The sequence below is a fragment of the Pristis pectinata genome, chromosome 5 (assembly GCF_009764475.1).
Source record: "Pristis pectinata isolate sPriPec2 chromosome 5, sPriPec2.1.pri, whole genome shotgun sequence".
Lineage (NCBI taxonomy): Eukaryota > Metazoa > Chordata > Chondrichthyes > Rhinopristiformes > Pristidae > Pristis > Pristis pectinata.
In genome coordinates this window covers 44,255,044-44,275,310 of record NC_067409.1, presented here as the reverse complement: position 1 = coordinate 44,275,310, position 20,267 = coordinate 44,255,044, and the positions used below count along the sequence as shown (strand labels likewise).

Genomic DNA, 20,267 nt, shown 5'->3' with positions numbered 1-20,267 from the left:
GACAGGAGTTTACACACCTACAGATTTACAGTGCTTAAAGTGAAGCCTCTTGTAGAATTATTTTAGCTGCACCCAATTTGCAATGCAACTTTAAGATACAGTTTCTGTTGAAAATGAAAAGTGAAGGCAAAGTTCATGGTGAAGGAAGACCTCTGACATTTATGAATAAAGCAGAAGCAAATGCAGCTCCCAGGATCCCGTGATGTGTTATCCCATGTGGAGCACTAAAACACCAGTGCACTGAAGTTCTTTTGTGAGATGTTACTAACAGTGGTTGGTGCACTTAGATGGAAGTCATTAGCTCATTACGTCAACAAAGCTGAATTATTTTAAGTAAGGCTAACGATTTTTCAAGTAGCACACACAGACATTTCACACAAATGTAACATCTTTGTCAGAGGTAGCCTTCAGAAGAACTTCTCCTCCCAAATTTTTAAGGCTTTACAGGAATGGAGACAGCAAAGAGAGGTGAATGTACAAAATTAAGCTAGCTCTGCAGGGTATTTGATCCCACAGCAGCAACTCTTTGCTGGATCCTGGCCTTGCCAGACATCCAAATCAGCAGTCAAGATTGGGAAAACTGGCTGCTGCTTTCATCTAAACTCAGAGACAGAAGGTCAGTTTTAATCTCCTCTAACCCCAGCAATCTCAGGATTGCCAGAGCAGAAATCAGTTAACTTCAATCTTCTGCTCTTCATCTTAGTATAAAAGCTACTCATCAGATTTATACACCACATCAGTCCTCCAGTGCTTCAAATCAGGACTGTTCTAATGACTTTATAATTAGATTATCTTATCAGGTCAACTGTACACCCTTACCCTATTATCTGCATATCATGGCAATACCCTACATAATTAAAGTCTCTCACTTAATTGTAGCCAAGCTTGTCAGTCCTTAGATTTTCACACTACGTGCTGCTCGATACCAAAATGGTACTGCATTGCTGGTGTGGAAATTATGATTTAAAAGTACATTTGAGTACTCAGTGAACTCAATTCATTAACACAATGAGCAGCTGGTCTATGCAGGCATATCAGCCTGTTTCTCATCCTTCAGCTATACGACATTACCTCATTAGCAGGCTGTAATTGGCTTCAACAAGTAGCCCAGATCATAGGAAATTAGGCAAATTACTGGAAAATGGTAAAAACACTGAATTAGTGAGGGGGACACCTGATAGAGGTGTACAGAATTATGAGAGACATAGATAGGGTGGATAGTAATAAATCTTTTCCCATACGGTGGGTATATATAACCAGAGGACATAGGTTTAAGATAAGGAATAAAAGGTTTAGAGGGAATACAAGGAAGAATTTTTTCAGAGGGTGGTTGGAGTCCAGAATGCACTGCCTGAGAGGGTGGTGGAGACGGAGACTCTCACAACATTTAAGTATCTGGACAAACACTTAAATAACAAAGGCATAGAAGGATACAGACCAAGTGCTGATAAGTGGGAATAGATGGGTACTGTCATGGTCAGCATGGGCAAAATGGGGCGAAGGACCTGTTTCTGTGCTGTATGACTCTATGACTATGACTGAGGTTAGCTGGAAAGAAATGATATTTGGCTGTGATGCTCTGGCAGCCAAATTGCCTGACAGCCTACACTTAAAGTGTAATCACTGAAGTGAAATAGTGCCTGTGGAATAACATCTGGGCAAGGGATCGGCACCTTTAGGGAAAAGGGGAGAGGATAAAGAGTATATTGAAGAATTAATGCATTTTGCTTTCAACTGACTGTGAATACTCAAAAACAGACTCCAATGAAAGGATGGCGCAGTGACCACGCAGGTCTTCCAGCTGTCTCATTGCTCCGGCAACCCAGGTTCCATTCTGACCTGATGAAGGGTCTCGACCAAAACGTTGACTGTCCATTTCCCTCCATAGATGCTGCCTGACATGCTGAGTTCCTCCAGCATCTTGTGTGTTGCTCCATTCTAACCTCTGCTGCTTCTATGTCCTCTGTTGCACATTCTCCCTGTGACTGTGTTTCCTCCCAAAGATGTGCTAGTTGTTAGATTAATTGGTTATTGCAAATTAACACAGGTGTAGGTGGTTGGTGAAAGAATAAAGTGGGGAATTAATGGGAGAATTAATGAGAGAATTGGTTATAACAATATAAATGGGGGAATGAGATTGATGGGATTGTTCTCAGAACCAGCACAGACATGATGGGCCAAAAGGCCTTCTGTATCATCGGGAAACATGAAATAATATGAAAGCTTCATATACTGGGACACTATAAAAGGTGATTCCAAATCTGGCACACAGACTGACTACCTGAAAGAACATTTGAAAGAGGCACAGCGATCAGGATATTAGTCTTCAGTTTTGAGTTCCAGACATTTCCTAATGAGACCTTAATAATTCTTTGAACTACTAAACTATCCATATTCATTTTCTGTAGAGACTTGTATTTTATTAAGCTGTAGATTCCTCTGATACAAGAGTACATAAAACTATTTTCAGTGGCTTAGCATCAATCTTCTCAGTCTTGGCCTCATGGACAACCAAAGACAATTTGTAGCCTTTACAGTAGTTCTGGTAATTTAATACAAGCATGTTTAGTGTTGCAATGTAACTCATAAATCAAACCTGCCAAATTTTCCTTGCATTTCTCCAATGTAAACAGACTCAGTGCTCCACACTAAGGACTGGACAGTCATGTGTTTCATTTACACGAATCAAACTGATTTAAATTGCATTTGTGATTTTATAAAAGGAATTTGGTTTTATCAAAATTTATAAAAATGTAAAAAAATGAACCAGCAGCAAGTCTGTTAAAGCCCATTCTATGTATGCTAGTCAATTGCTAGGTCACATAATGGGAATCTCAGCAGAATCTGATCCACAGCTAATGAACCATTATAATGCTCATTCTGATTCCCATTTACTACTGGAAATTATTTTCGACTTTTGCACATTGTCAATCGCAGTAACTCCCAGCTGCAAAACTATTTTTTTAATGGTCCCTGCAGAAGATCAAGTAATTCTACATCTTTAATGGTGAACTGCTGTAAATCTACATACTCACCTGGGGGAAACACCCAGCAAACATTCATGTGGGTCAAACAACAATCAGACTATCTTCAGCATCAAACCAGCTTAGAAAGAAACGCACCATTACTTTTTTAACTTGATCTATGAAAGTTAACACTAAATTTACCTTTTTCCCATTGGAAGTGGTACTCACTTTATCGTTAATTAACATCACTACTTCACAAATCTAAATATCATAATCAAACATGTGAAACTTCAAGTAATAACTGCAGCATGTGATGCTCTTAATGACATAGGGATCCACAAGAAATTGTGTTTGCAGTCTTTTTTTTAAATGAATAGTTTGAAATGGTATTGCATGTGGAAATGCTATTAAAAAGACACTGTGCATTGGACCCCAACACTGAAGTCACAGGGGAGAAATTTCTCTATGTGATTAGCATGCATGGTTTGGCATTGTAACAGTAGGAAAATCAGGTACCATGAAGACAGAGGTGAACTCCTAGGGATAGCACTGAAGTGGACCGGGTTCTCTGCATAAGAAAAAGATCTTATCTTGACCAAAGAGGCATCCGGTACAACAGTGAAACATTATTGCTGGTTTCAGTGTCAGACAAGCTGATAGGGCCTGAAGTACGGGTGGACCCTTTAACTTATGCTCAAGCAAGCTTTCAGCCTCTTGTAGTTGAGACCTTTGTATTTTCTTCAACAGGGTACACAGGCTCCAAAGTCACAGCAGCATTGTCAAACATGCATTGTGTGCCAACTTACATCACCGCTGTATGCCCAGCCATCTCCACTTTGACGGAGGTTGGAACTCAAAATCACACATTAAAGTATTAATTAATTTTGCATTTCAAGTCATTTGGTAACCACTGAATTTCTAGGCTAGAACGTTAAATCAGCGACCCATACTTAACAATTGAGAGGTAGGGTTCATACATAAGTGTTGAAGAATTATCATATCACAGGTGGGACAGGACCCTGGAGACTTAAAAAGGTAGCAACAAGATTTAATCTGGGATGTTACTGCAAACTTCCCAGTATCTGGATAAACATAATGACAGAATCTGGAAATTGCTTGTAAAATAAAAATAGAAGATTCTGGAAATACTCCATTACAGACCTGACCTGCTGAGTGTTTCCTGCATTTTCTGTTTTTATTTTAGATTTCTAGCATCTACATTTTATTTTGACTTTCATTCTCCTGGATATTGATCCTCTGACTTGAATTCTGGACAAGTAATGAAATGAAGGAATTATTAAAAAGAATAACTCTTTACATATACTTCCAGCTTGCTATGTACTTTTACAATATATTGTAGCTCTGATATTAAAGAAACAAATGACTGCAGATGCTGGAATCTAAATGAAAAAACAACAAGATGCTGGAGGAACTCAGCAGGTCAGGCAGCATCCGTGGAGAAAAGCAGATGGCCAACGTTTCAGGTCAGGACCCTTCTTCAGGACTGAAGATAGGAAAAGGGGAAGCCCAATATATAGGAGCGAAAAGCAGAGCAGTGATAGGTGGACAAATGAGGGGAGGTGGGGTGAGCACAAGGTGGTGATAGGTAGATGCAGGTAAGAGATAGTGATAGGCAGGTGTGGAGGAGGAGAGGAGAGCAGATCCACCGAGGGATGGGTGTGACCCAGAGAAATCATATCCTACGTGCTGATGCAAAAGTGGGATTCAGAAATCTAATTCCAATCAACACACATCTGCAAAGAAATCTGGAAAAAGAAAAATTTGCATTTATAAAACATCCTCTTAGAATATTCAAAGACACGACCAATAATTATATTGGAAAATGAATAACCATTCACAAGAAAAAAATCTATTCTGGTACATTCCATTGTTGGAACCTAGACATGAATTCAGCACATGATTCAAATATTTCTCATGTTTAATAATAACATTTCAATATTAATGTTCTGTGGCAAGTTTTATGCCATTCATTTTTGTTATTCTGGAATAACAAAACATATTCTGGAATATGGACCAGGATACTGATCTCTGCAGGTAGGTTTACACTGATGCTGCTGGACACAAGACAGTTAGTACTTCTAGCTTATGATGTCCATAATGAAGGTCAGTCTTGCTGTCCTGCTCAGTTTTCCAGCTGTTCGTTATATGCCCAGAAAACTGGGGTGCCCACATATCAGCACTATTTATCTTTGTGGTGAACATCTTTCTCATTAGACAGGTCTCTATCTGTTCAATCTGATTAATCAGGAGGCATCATGAAAATCAATAAAAGTGTTCATTCTATTGCACTCAGACAGAATTGTGAGTTTCTGTTGTGATTTCTAGTAGCTTTCTCAAAACAAAGTGGCACATCTATGTGCAGAAGCGGATGGAACATGGAGTCTTGAGTAGACGGAACATTACTCTTTGCGCATAGTAAAAACCATGAAAGGAGGTTCATTGGTCCCAGTGGGAATGGTGCAAGTGGAATGACAATGTAACAGCACCTTGGAGTTGTAAAGATTACAGAATAGGAGGAGTTGGAGGAAGTGGTAGGTTCAGAGTTAAAATGACAAAATTACTATTTGATATATTTTGGATAAACAGTATTTACTTTGGCACAATAGACAGCTAATGATACTTCTTGCTTTTGATCTACATAACTATGATTCACAATATGTGATCTCTCTTCATTTTTAATGCAACTTTACTGCTACTTTCATCAATATTCATTAAAATGAAACATTAAGAGGACCAAGACAGCAAATGCCTTGGCCATGACAGTAGGGCAATTCCTGTGTCAGTGGGATGCAAGGCAGAAGGACGTAGTGCAAAAGGAATGAAGTCATAAAGTAATGTAAAGCTTTGGGTGCAAATTTTGCTCAAAATTGCTCTGTTCAACTCATCGCACTTCAAAGTTCAACCTCATTTGCACATCACAATACACCAGATCTGTCACACACCTGCACAATCAAACAGCTTCTTGGACCAAATTTCAAGGTCCAAAGTGACCAGATATTGTTCTTCAAATGATGAATAAAATCAATAGCACTTCAGCTCCAGAGTCTGCAGACTTTGCTAGTTACAATTTCAGTTGCCTTTACTTAACCAATGTTAGTTACAAAAGATCAAATGAAATGCAAATAAGTAACAGACTTAAACTCCTACAATGCTCACTTGATGTGCAGTATTATATATACTTGGAATATTAAAGTATTTCTTTTTCTAACCTCATATGGTTCATTAGTATCTTTTCACCCTGCTTGCTCAACCTCATTATAACTCTACATTTAACTAATTAGCTCCGTCCTCACTAAGGTTATAGATGTTAAGGTTATTCTGGAGACATGTGAATCACCTCCCCACCCTTGGGTAAATTACAGCCCCTTTTACTCGCTCCAATTATCTAGAATCCTATTTTTAAATTTAGTCAATGGACCTACATTAATGTCATTGACATCCAAAACAAATTCAAACATGTGACTGAAAAAAATAAGGATAATAAATAGGAAGAGAAACAGACCAGCTCTAAACTTAGATTTTTCATTTGTTATTGTTAGTTTTCTTATGATTGATCCAGCAATGCTATCTACACACAGAAAACCAAAACTTGATTGTTGGCCCCTTTGTATGAGTTGTGAAACACACAAGGTTAAATTTGACAATGAAATAAATATTAAGCATCTATAAAAACTTTTTTCTTTAAAAGAGGTTAATAACAGTACATTACTTACATAATTATTGTATTTAATTTCTCAAACATACATCAGGTAACTTAGCTCTTTAAATACTTAAAATTATATTACAAAGGAACTTTTGCACAATAAAAAAGCATACAACTATTTTTATTTACCTCAGTGAAATACAATTTCTCAACTAAATTAGACCAGCATATTACATAAGTAGGGATTTATTTTTCATTTCGTAATGGAAATTCACAAGGAAAAGAATAACAAAACTGACTGCACCGTCAAGTACAAGTACTGCAAGTACTCATTTTACTTGTGGTTCATATTGGTGAGAATGATATTTAGAGTTACTAGTACAACTTAATAATTCTACCCACTTGTTTTGAGAGACTAATTATTGATACCTGCGTATTGTCAATGAGACTGAATGCTAAATTTATCAGGACCCCCAGCAAGATTTGGTTAACTTGATAGCTTTCGATGTATATTTAAAATAGCACCAATAAGTTAATTTTATCTCATTAGAAACGCCAATTACCTAACACAGAATCAATTCTAAGCTCAAAACATTAAAGAAAATTAGCATTCAATATCATTAAGATTTCATATTCAGAATCTGCGGTGTATTTTCTTTTTTATAAATCTATATATATTTACAGAATCTCACCAAAAAAGCCTGTTCAGTTAGCTTAGCCTGATTTAATCTGGGGTTTTGCTTGCAATATATATGCAACACCTCTTCATAAGTCATTCAATTCACATATTGGAGAGAGTCAGCCAGGTGAAATCCTGAAAGGAAATAACACAAGAAAAGAAAGTTGAGAGTGATGAAAGATTATTTGTCCGATCAATTTCAACATATCCAAAGACCATAAGGTAATTTGACTATGGGTTCATTTCTCTCCACACTGCTAATTGGCCTTTCCTCTTGAAGTAGGAGTTCAAGGAGTGCCGTAACTAATAAAATACTGGAAATATTCAAAGTGAGGTGGCAGCTGTGGAGAGAGCAACAACTAATGTTTCAAGTTGATGACCTCTCATCAGAACAAGGAAAAGTCAAAAATGAAACAAATTTAAAGGTGATAGTAAAGCACGAAAGATATCTAGAACAAAAGAGGAGGACTGTAATCCAATGGAGACCAGGCTAGATTGAAAGACACAAGTAATGGTGGTGCCAGCTGAAGGAGGGAGGTAAAAGATAGTGAATAACAAAACCTATGCCTGAGGGAGGTGTAAGTAGAAAAAGATGAATGAAGTCTGAATGACCAAAACAGGAGAGAGAAAAAATACTGAATGTTAAAACTGTGTGATATTAATATTTTTCTCAACTGTTAGCAATGATTTATGAAAGATCAGTATTCCATCACTCTTACTGCTCATATGCAAACCTCAGCATTTGAATAAAAATCTCAGTAATTAGCTATGCCCAAAAGACAAACTGGAACTGTTGTGACATCCATCCCCCCACCCCCCCAACATTCACATATGCACACAACAGAAATGAAAGAAAATTCAGAAGAAATGAACTAACCTTCTCGCTTTCCCTTATTTCCTTCACCACAAAACTTGCACAAGATTATGAACATACAACACCATTTGTGTAAATCCCAGAAGTTAAATAGTCCAATGGCTCAGACACTGAGTTATTCCTTCATGAAGCTCTAATTTCTAACCATCTTCTGCATTTTATTCCACATTTTGGTTTCCCCCTCAACTTTCATCAAACAGAGACTGAAGTGACAGACAAAGGACAACCCATTCTTGGGTTCCTGTCAATACCACACTTGCAACAGCTTCAACTTCTGAGGATTCACAGACTCATCAACTTCCTCAAGGTGGAAGAGCATCCGTCCTCTGTAAAACACCTTCCCCTATTCAGTTCCACTGAGTCAATATTCAGAGAGGGCGACCTGCAATTCTGAGAGGGGTTGACAAAGTGGATGAGAGCAGTGTTCTCTCTTGGCTCCAGTCTGGAACTAAGATGTATTGTCTCAAGATAAGAGGCTGCCATTTAGGTCTGAGGAGAAATTTCTTTGAACAGTGGATTGAGAATCTTTGGAGTTCTCTATTCTAGAGAGCCTGGGATGCTCAGTCATTGTGAACAATGCCCTGAGATTGGAAGTTTTTGGATGCTTAGAGGAATTAAGGAATACATCATCAGAGTGTGAAAGTTGACATGAGGTAGGTGATTCACCATGATCCTACTTAACGGTGGAGAAGAATAATTTTGCTGTATGGCTTATTATTTCTTATATCCTTGGGAGAAACATAACAATTCAATGGTGCACTAATATGCTGTACTACTGGCACAATTCACACCACACAAATATCAGGAAAAAAAAACTTGCAGATGCTAGAAATCTGGGAAAAAAAATAGAAAATGCTGGAAACACTCAGCATGTCCAACGGGATCTGTGGAAAAAGAAGCAAAGTTAATGCATCTGGTCTGAGTACTTTGTCAGACCTGGGAAAGAGAGTAAACATTAGTTTTCAGTAGCAGAGGTGATGGTGGAGGGACGGGTGGAACAAGGGGAATATCCCTGTCATGGTGAGACCAATGAGTTAATGTGGCCATTAGAAGAACATAATGCTTCTTTGTCCGTGTTATGCGCCGTTAATAGTAGAGCAGTGAGCTACGCCCAGCGAGTCAGGCTGTAGTCATAGAAACAGAAAAATAGCAGGAATAGCACAAGCCATTTGGCCCATTCAACCAGCTCTGTTATTCAATAGGATCGTGGCTAATCGTCTACCTCAATACTATATTCGTGCTCTCCCCTTGATGCCTAATGGACAAAGAAAAACTGAACCAAAACCACCAATGGATGACAGACAGAAAGAAACAGCAAGATGGATAAAGATGAAGAATTTGATATTGAAGCCACACAAAAGTGATTTAATAGATTCAAGACAAAGATGGCAGGTATTTTCTCTGCTGGAAGTTAGACTAAAGATAACAAAGACTAGATATGCAGGACCATGGATGTATTTATTTACACCACAGAACCAGACTCCTTCAAGACCTGCCACCACATCCTCTCTAATTCTCCACTAGCAGTGATGGCTACTACGTCCATCTTTATTTCAATGGACATTAAATGCACACCTCCTGTTATACTTACTTGCGTCTTTCTGTCAGATGATGGATCAATCATCACATTAATGAGAGATGGCATTTTCTCCTGAGCCAAGCATGAAACAAGCGCCTTGCTTAGTTCTTCTGGTGTCTGTACGAAGTAACCTTTGCCCCCAAATGCAGACATGACCTGCTCATAATGAGCATTAGGCAGGAGGGTAGTGGGAGGGACTCTGAAAGAAATGAAGAAGGAGATTAACGAAGGAAAACAACTATTTACTTCTGTTTAAATCCAGGTACCCAGTAACATAATCCCATCCCAAAATTCAAGCAATTTAGTGAAATAGTCTGATTCTATTTAAGATAATTGTCTTAGGAAGCTAACATAAATTTAAATTCTTAAAGAGGGGTGTAAAAAGGCAGAAGCTGCTAACTGATGGTCCCTTAGCTTGACATCATCAGTAGTTAACATGGTCAAGGGAATCCTAAATGATGTGTTTTAAATAACCACTTAGACAGAGACAGAAATCAGGGATACCCAGCACTCTTTCCAGAAGACAAAGTCGGGCCTTGTCAATTTTATTTTTAGAGTATAGTGAAAAAAAAAGGCAAGGAGCATTTAGCATAAAATGGCCATTTATCCACATGCCAACTCTAGTATAACCAAAACTTCAACTCTCTTCCAATGTTATATCTCAAGGTTATAACGTCCAAAAAAAAAATTCTGCCAACACTGGATTTTTCCTAAAGAATGCACAAGTAAAAAGAATACAGCCAGAGAACTCATGGAAGCAGTGAGTTACCCTCTAAATCCACTCTGGTAGTGTAGCGGTTAGCATAACGCTACTACAGTGCCAGCAACCCGGGTTCAATTCCGGCCGCTGTCCGTAAGGGGTTTGTATGTTCTCCCCGTGTCTGTGTGGGTTTCCTCCAGGTGCTCCAGTTTCCTCCCACATTCCAAAGACATACAGGTTAGGAAGTTGTGGGCATGTTATGTTGGCGCCGGAAGCGTGGCGACACTTGCGGGCTGCCCACAGTACACTTTATGCAAAAGATGCATTTCACTGTGTGTTTCAATGTACATGTGACTAATAAAGATATCTTATCTTATCCATCTTATCTTAACCAGCAATTTTCCCAATAAGAACTGTCTGAACTTGGCTAGTCCTAGCTTGATTGGCAAGTCTCTGTGCAGCGAAGGGTCTTCTGATTGTAAAACACCAGAAATACTTTGACAATCATATAAGCCGTGCCCTCAAGCTGAACGACTGTCAGACTGTCAATCAGATTTGATTTTGAAGATGAATGTCAACAGAGGTTCACATATATTTTTGAAAAATTTCTCACTTAAAAATATAACAAACAATTAAGTGCAAATTAACTAATTTAAATCAAAGAAAACTACAAAGGCCCTGAAACTGAAGGGAGGCACTGAATCTGTGTCCTGTATGCAGATTTCCCAGTGTAACTGCCGAGAAACTCATGGAGGACCAACTTCTTGCAGGAGCCCAACGTCAAAGTGCAGTCAAAATGACAATGGCCAGGATCTCTAGGGAAGTTTGGGACATCGATGCTTGCACACACTTTGGCAGAAGTCTGAATTTCCTGACAGTTTTGTGGACAAATGCTGGGATCTACACTTGGAGCTGCCAGCAATTCTCAGGAAAATCTGGATTACAGATTTCTTCCTCAGATGCTTCCAAATTTTACATTCATTATACATGAGCAGAAACGAAACGTGCAGCCAAAATAAATTTCGAAGTTTAATTCTCACCAAGAACGACAGCTGAATAACAGATATTACAATCACTCCTTTGTAAAATTAGCACCAAAACACAGATTTGAAAATGACTGTATTTTTCGATTTGCCAGTATATAGGGTAAAGATCAAGTATTTTAGATGGGATCTAACGTCAAACTTTTCACCTAGAGGGTGGCAGGACTCTGGAATGGAGTGCTTGAGTATGTAGTGGAGGAAGACACCCAATATTTAAGAATTTCTAGACAAGCACTTGAATCTCCAAGGCATTGAAGGCTATGAACTAAAAGCTGGTAAATCAGTATAGATAGGTTGACATGGACATGGTGGGCCAAAGACTATGACTATCTTCCCTACTGTCAACAACATCACTGATTTTTCTGTCGTCGGCAAACTTGATAATTACACCTCTGTATTCCTATCCAAGTCATTAATGTACATGACAAACAGTAAAGGTCCCAGTACCAATCCCTGTCATACACCACTGGTCAAACCAGTGATGACCCTCCACCATCACCCTCTACCTCCAAATCAATCTTGGATCCAATTTACCAACTAGTCCTGGATCTAACCTTTTGAAGAAGTTCCTCACGTGGGATCTTGTCAAAAGTCTTGCTAAGTCCACATAGGTAATATAAATACACTGTACTCATTTCTCTACTCTGCAACCACTGCCCTCATCAATACATTTTGTTAACTCTGAAAAATTCAGCCAAATTGGTCAGACAGGACCTCCTCTAACAGAACTATGCTGACCACCTTTGATTAATTCCTGCCTTTCCAAGTGTAGATTAATTCTGTACCTCAATTTTTTTTCCAATAATTTCTGTAAAGCTGACGTTAGACTCACAGGCCTGTAATTAGCTGGCTTATGCCTGCTGTCTTTCTTAAATAAAGGTACTGTACTTGCTGTCTTCCAGTCATCTGGCACCTCACCTGTGGCCAGCACAGATTTAAAAATCTATCAGGGCACTAACAATCTCCTCCCTTGACTCCTATAACAGCCTGGAATACATCCCATCAAGCCTAGGGATTTATCCACTACTAAGCCCACTAATGCCTCCTCCTTTTTAATAGTAACATCTTCTAGACTTTCATTGCCCCCCTCCCTGAATTCAGCAACCACAATGTCCTCCTCCTTAGAGAATGCGGAATCCCTCAGTCACTCCCCCACTAATTAAACCCTATTACTCTCACATCTCTCTGTGATTTGTCTACATATCTGCTCCTCTATCTCATGCTGTTAGGAGGCCTGTAGTATATCCCAGCAAAGTGATCACCCTTTTTTTGTTCTAAGTTCTACCCATATGGCCTCTTTTGAAGAATTTTCCAGAATATCCTCCCTGATTACCATTGTAAATGACTCCTTAATCAATATTACAACGTCACCTTCTCTTTTACATCCTCCCTCCTGCCTGAAGGTTCTAAATCCCTATCAATCCATGCTTTTTTAGAGATTTACATTTTAATCAAGCCCAGCAAAATGGGGTAAATTAATTTATTGGACAGCTGTTAAAAGCTCCAGGCATTAAAAAGATACTGACACATAATAATTCTGATTAATTTAGGGAAAAAATAAAAGTTGCCTATCTCTCCATTTGAGACACAAATTTATGCCGATATTCCAGGTTTTGGGGGGAACAGAAAACATTCAAAATAATCTATCAAAAATCTATTTATAAAATCACTGTAATTGTGACCAAAGCAAAACAGCGGACAGTATGTCACCAAGATTATTTATTTATTAGGGAACAAAGAGAGACATGTCACGAAAGGCTCAGCTGTTGATTTGAGTGAGGAAAAATTAGCAACCCAGTGACCCAGATAAATAGTTTCTTTATTAAAAAGGGCACTTTATCCAACAGTTACAGAAAGGACTTACAGAACCTCCTTAAAACAAATCCTGTTATTAAGCAAACTAGGAATTATACCTTCTGAATGAAAATCCATCATTCAATGTCTTTTCCATAATTCAGTACAAGTAGCTGCATAAATGCCCTCTAATATTTCAGACCAAAAGAGGTCATTGATTTCGAATGTTTGGTTTCTGGATAAATGGTTGAATCAAAACTGACACTAACAATGTGGGTTTTGTTCTCTCATCAGCCACTCAACATGTATTGTGAACTCCTTCACTTTTCTCCAACACCTGCTGCTTTTGTAGCATCAGCTGCAGCCTCATTTCTACCCATTAGAAAATTGTGCCTTTCTATATTCTGTCATTTTGATTGTCCAAAACTGTACCTTTGTACAACTAACATTTTAGGTCAAAAATGGCCGAATATCTCCATTGTTGTCAAACAAATGGAGATATTGGAAGGAGCGAGTTGAAGTTTAGTAAAAGAGTTGGGTCTTAAGGAAGATTGTAAGAGAATAGAGGTAGGCAGTGAGGTTAATGGAGTAGATTACAGAGTCTATGACCCAGTCAGCTGAAGGAAGGGTCACAAATATTGGGCAAAAAGAGTGGACCGTGCACAAGAAGTCAGAGTTATTATTGGAATGTAGGGATGGAGAAGTTTTTGCAAATAGGGAAGAGTGAAACTGAACCAAACTCCTAATTCTCCCTAATAACAACACCTTCCCCACCCCTCCCCCCACCAGCTCCATCTCTCAAGAAAAGACCCTGCCTCTATATCGACCTTCACCAGTCCTTTCAAGTGGAAAGACAATGTGTGGTACAAGTCCCCATAACATATGGTTTGCCCACTTGAACTACAGAATGGTAGTCAGGGTTCTATTCAGGCACCAGACTTTAATATGCACATTTAAATAGCCGTCAGCCCAAATTACACAGACATGGTGTGGGTCTATTACAAGTCTACCTGTCTAACAAGAAAAATCAATGGACTTTAAGCATCCAGGGGACAAACAAGATCCATTTATCTGATTTTTGCCTGCCTAGACTCAGTCGTACGGACCAGAAATGGGCCCTTCGGCCAGTAAGTCCATGCTGACCTTTTTGTCCATCTACACTAATCTCAGTTGTCTGCATTAGGGCATTATTCTTCTATGCTTTACCTGTTTAAGTAACTGTCTAAATGTCTCTTAAACATAGTGCCTGCATCTGACTTCACCACCTCCTCTGGCAGTGAGATCAATCACACTCAAGTTTCCTTTAAAACTCCTTCCTCTCACCTTAAACCTATGCTTACTTGTTCTTGATACCCTTACCAAGTGAAAAAGATTCAGACTATCTACCCTATCTATGTCTCTGATAATTTTATACACCTCTATCTGTTCACCCCTCAGCCTGTTTCACTCCAGGGATAACAAGCCCAGTCTATCCAATCTCTCCCTATAATTAAAGTCCTCCAATCCAAGCAGTATCCCAGTGAATCTCCTCTGCACTCTCTTCAGTGCATTCACATGCTTCCTCTAGTGTGGCAACCAGAACTACACACAATACTCCAAGCATGATCCAACCAGTGTTTTGTAAAGTTGCGACATAACCTCCCAACTTTTATATCCTGTGCCCCAAACTATGACGGAAAGCATACCATATGCCTTCTTCACCATCCTATCGACCTGTGTTGCCACTTTCTGGGAACTATGGACTTGAACCCCTAAGTCCCTTGGTTCATTAACATTTCTTGATGTCCTACCATTTATTATGTACATCCTACCCCTATTTAACTTCCCAAAATGCATCATTTCACACCTGTCAGGATTAAATTCCATCTGCTAATGATCTGCCCAACTTTCTGTCTGATCTAGATCCAGCTGTAGCTTTAGACAACCTTCCTCACTATCCACAACACAACTAACTTTCGTGTCATCCACAAACTTACCAATCATATCTCCTACATTCATATCTAAATAGTTACTATATATCACAAACAACAAGGGTCCCAGCACCGATCCCTGTGGTACACCACTGGTCACAGACTTCCATTCAAAAAAGTATCCTTCCACCACTAGCTTCTGCCTTCTATCACCAAGGCAATTTTGGACCCAATAAGCCAGCTCACCTTGGAACCATGTGCCTTATCTTCCTGGACCAGCCAACCATGTGGGACTTTGCCAATGTTGATCATCCCCTGCCTTTCCAAACGTCCATAAATCCTATCCCTTAGAATTTTCTCCAATAATTTCCCTACCACTGACAAAAGGCCCATGGACCTGCAATTATCTGGCTTATCTCTGCTGCCCTCCTTAAATAAAGGAACAACATTAGCTATCCTCCACTCTTCTGGCATTTCACCTGTGACTAATTAATGTGCAAAAATCTCCTTTAGAGCCTAAACTATCTCCTCCCTTGCTTACCATTGCAACCCGAAACAGATCTTATCAGGCCCTGGAGATTTATCAACCTTTATACATCCCATGACATTTAACACCTTCTCCTTCTTAACTCCGACCTGCTTCAGATTGTCCGTGCACCCCTCCTTGAACTCACTAACTTCCAGGTTCTTCTCCTCGGTTAATACTGATTAGTATTCATTTAGGACCTCACCCACATCATCTGGCTCCACACACATATTACCCCTTTGGTCCCTAAGAGGACCCATACCTTCTTTGCCAACCTCTTGTTTTCTATAATGGAATGTCTTGGGTTCTCTTGAATCTTACTTGCCAATGATATTTCATTTCATGGCTCCTCTTTGCCCTCCTAATTTCTTCAAGTTCTCTCTTACATATTTTATGTTCCTCAAGAGACCCTCAATTCCAGTTGCTTATACCTGCCATATACTTCCTTTTTGTCCTTGGATGACAATTTCATTTGTCATCCAAGATTCCCTAATCTCGCCACCTTTGCCTTTTACCCTTACCTTTCACATTCAAAATGTGTCATATTTGAAGATTTTCAATTACTTAGTTGAGAAGAAAATTTTAGTTTAAACTGCAATATAAGGCACATGTGGGACTAATTCAAAGGTCCAGCACTTTTTCAATTTTGATGGAAGAACACGCTGGCCCTGAACTCTTACTAACACCCTTTTAAGGGAGGCCAACTTGTGAGTTGTTGTTTTACCCGCAAGCATCTGCTCCCAATCTACTTTTCCAAGTCCTCTCCTACACTATTGAAAGCAGCTTTCCCCCAATTCAAGACCTTAACTTAAGAACCAAACTCATCCCTTTACATAGCTACCTTGAAACTTGCAGAATTATGGTCACTGTTTCCAAAGAGTTCCCCCACCGATATGTCACCTGCCCAGTTCTGTTTCCTAAGGTCGAGTGCCACTCTGTGTATTGCTCCAGATTCCAGCATCTGCAGAATTTTTTGTGACTGCCTTGTCTCTAGTAGGACTCTCTGCATATTGTATCAAAAGGTTTTTTCAGACATACTTAACATTTTCCACCCCATCTACGCCCCGTGTACTAAGGAAAACCCAGTCAATGTTGGGAAAGTTAAAATCTCCTACTATAACCCTATTGCTCTTACACCTTTCAGTGATTTGCTTATATCTCTGTTCTTTTAATTTCCACTGAATATTGAGAGGCCGAAAGTGTAACCCCAGCAAAGTGGCGACCCCTCTCTTATTCTTAAGTTCTTCTTTACTATACCACTTGCCCATGTTTAGCAAAATTTCTGTTGAAATGTTGGTGTGCTCCTCCCCCTCCATTCTTATTCCGGCTTCTGCCCTCTTCCTTTCCAGTCTTGATGGAGGGTCTCAACCTGAAACATCGACTGTTTATTTCTCTCCATAGATGCTGCCTGACCTGCTGAGTTCCTCCAGCACTTTTTGTGTGTATAGTTTCTGTTGAAATATGTTTGACTCAGATAGAAATGCTGGTCAAATTGATTTGGCAGCATTAAAATTTCTAACCAAAAACCAAGATAATTATTATTTTTGTAATATTATATAGTTACAACACTTCAGTAATACAAAATGTGTCACATTTAAGGATTTACAATTATTTCACCTAGTAATTTTAAACTGCAATATGCTCTTTTTTAATGAGATGCACACAGGACTAATTCAAAATTTCAGCACATTTCAATTTGGTGAGAAGAAAATGGTGGAGTAACTGAGACAAAGGAGGACTAGATATGTTGGAGAGTGTGGAAACAAAGTCTGTTTATCTTATCAATTTGGGACAAAAAGAAGGTAACTATTTATAATTCTTTCCAGTAAATAATCACATATGGTACGTCAGAAGTTAAAGTCATATAGCAGGGAAACAGGCCCTTTGGCCCACAGAGTCCATACCAACCATCATTCACCCATTTACAGTAATCCCATTTTATTCTCCTCCCAACAGTTGGCAATTTACCCACCAGCACACACCTCTTTGGAACATGGGAGGAAACCAGAACACTCATGAGAAACCCACATGGTCACAAGGAAAACATGCAAACATCACACAGACAACACCAGAGGTCAGGATTGAACCTAGATAACTGAAGCTGCGAGGCAACAGTTCTGCTAACTGTTCTGCAGTGCCTGCATGTTTGGATTATTGTATCCCAGGAATGCATCCCAGGATACTGAAAGAAATGGCAGAAGTTATAGTACAGGCATTTGTGATAATTTACCAAAACTCTCGAGATTCTGGGCAGGTCCCAGCGGATTGAAAGACAGCGAATATCACACCACTGTTTAAAAAAGGATGTAGGCGAAAGGCAGGTAACTATAGGCCAGTTAGTTTAACATCTGTAGTTGGGAAAATGTATGAAGCTATCACTAAGGAAGAAATAGCGGGACATCCGGATAGAAGTGGTTCCATCGGCCAGACACAGTATGGGTTCAGGAAGGGCAGGTCCTGTTTGACAAACTTATTGGAGTTCTTTGAAGATATAATGCGTGCAGTGGATAGAGGGGAACTGGTGGATGTTGTATACTTGGATTTCCAGAAGGCATTTGATAAGGTGCTGCATAGATAAGGATGCATGGAGTTGGGGGTAATGTATTAGCATGGATAGAGGATTGGTTAACAAATAGAAGGCAGAGAGTTGGGATAAATGGGTGTTTCCCTAGTTGGCAATCAGTAGTGAGTGGGCTGCCACAGGGATCGGTGCTGGGCCCACAACTGGTCACAATACACATTAATGATTTGGAAGAGGGGACCAAGTGTAGCATATCTAAATTTGCAGATGACACTAAATTGAGTGGAAAAGCAAATTGAGCAGAGGATGCGGAGAACCTGCAGAGAGATATAGATAGGTTAAGTGAGTGGGCAAGGGTCTGGCCAATGGAGTACAATGTTGGTAAATGCAAGGTCATCCACTTTGGAAGGAAAAGTAGAAGATCAGATTATTATTTAAATGGTGAAAGATTGCAGCATGCTGTTGTGCAGAGGGACTTGAGAGCGCTGATGCACGAAGGGTTGTTTTGCAAGTGCTACAGGCTATCAAGAAGGCAAATGGAATGTTGACCTTCATTGCTAGAGGAATTGAATTTAAGAGAAAGGAGGTTATGTTACAACTGTACAGGGTACTGGTGAGGCCACACCTGGAGCACTGCATGCAGTTCTGGTCTCCTCACTTGAGAAAAGATGTACTGGCTTTGGAGGTGGTGCAGAGGAGGTTCACCAGGTTGATTCTGGAGATGAGGAGATTAGCCTTTGAGGAGAGATTGAGTCGTTTGGGACTATACTCGCTGAAATTCAGAAGAATGAGAGGGGATCTTATAGAAACATATAAAATTATGAATGGGATAGATAAGATAGAGGCAGGAAAGTTGTTTCCACTGGTAGGTGAGACTAGAACTAAGGGATATAGCCTCAAGATTCGGGGAAATAGATTTAGGATGGAGACAAGCAGAAACTGCTTTTCCCAGAGAGTAGTGAATCTGTGGAATTCTCTGCCCAAGGAAGCAGTAGAGGCCACCTCATTAAATATATTTAAGACACAGTTAGATAGATTTTTGCATAGTAGGGGGATTAAGGGTTATGGGGAAAAGGCAGGTAACAGAGTATTGTTGAAAAACACTATGATGCTGGAGGAACTCAGCAGGCCAGGCAGTATCTGTGGAGAAAAGCAGGCAGTCCTGAAGAAGGGTTCTGACCCGAAACGTTGACTGCCTGCTTTTCTCCACGGATGCTGCCTGGCCTGCAGAGTTGCTCCAGCATCATAGTATTTTTCATCTAGATTCCAACATCTGCAGTCCTTTGTTTCTCTGATTTAGAGTATTGTGTTCAGTCCTGGTCGCTTCATTATAGGAAGGATGTGGAGGCTTTGGAGAGGGTGCAGAGGAGATTTACCAGGATACTGCCTGGATTAGAGAACATGTCTTATGAAGAAAGGTTGAGCAAGCTGGGGCTTTTCTCTTTGTAGTGTAGAAAGATGACAGGTGACTTGATAGAGGTGTATAAGATTATGAGAGGCATAGATAGAGTGAAAAGCCAGCACCTTTGTCCCAGGGCAGCAATGGCTAATACCAGAGGACATCCGTTTAAGGTGAGTGGAGGAAAGTTTAGGAGAGATATCAGAGGTGGGTTTTTTTCACACAGAGAGTGGTGGGTGACTGGAATGCACTGCCGGGGTGGTGGTAGAGGCTGATATAACACAGACATTTGAAAGACTCTCAGATAGGCACATGAATGCAAGAAGAAATGGAGGGTTATGGACTACGTAGGAGGGAAGGGTTAGATTGATCACGGAGTAGGTTTATATAAGCTGGCCCGTACTTTGCTGTACTGTTCTATGTTCTAGGTGGAACTGAGTCCATGGCCAGATCAGCCATCATCTGATTGAATGGCAGAGCAGGCTCGACGGGCCAGATGGCCTACTCCACCTCCTATTTCTTATGTTGTTATGTATCATACAAGCAATAGTCATAGCTCTCCCAAATCCACACCAAAAATATTAACTTGTTCGACTAGCATTTCAAATGGAC

General features: G+C 39.7%; 1 protein-coding gene across 2 annotated transcripts in view; it reads right to left on the bottom strand.

Annotated features, from left to right (window-relative positions):
• hacl1 (2-hydroxyacyl-CoA lyase 1) overlaps positions 1 to 20,267 on the bottom strand; it is a 105,157-nt gene that overhangs the window by 26,471 nt on the left and 58,419 nt on the right. Inside the window, exons 16-17 of one of the 2 annotated variants that reach the window (XR_007956368.1) lie at positions 9,775 to 9,961; positions 7,323 to 7,444 (exon numbers count right to left, since the gene is read on the bottom strand). Coding sequence is in view for 1 of the 2 variants with exons in the window: in XM_052016246.1 (XP_051872206.1) it covers positions 7,412 to 7,444; positions 9,775 to 9,961 (220 nt within the window). In the remaining variant the exon portion in view is untranslated. Of the gene's footprint in view, positions 1 to 5,692; positions 7,445 to 9,774; positions 9,962 to 20,267 lie in introns of those variants that run through there. The other variant, XM_052016246.1, reaches the window with a different exon arrangement.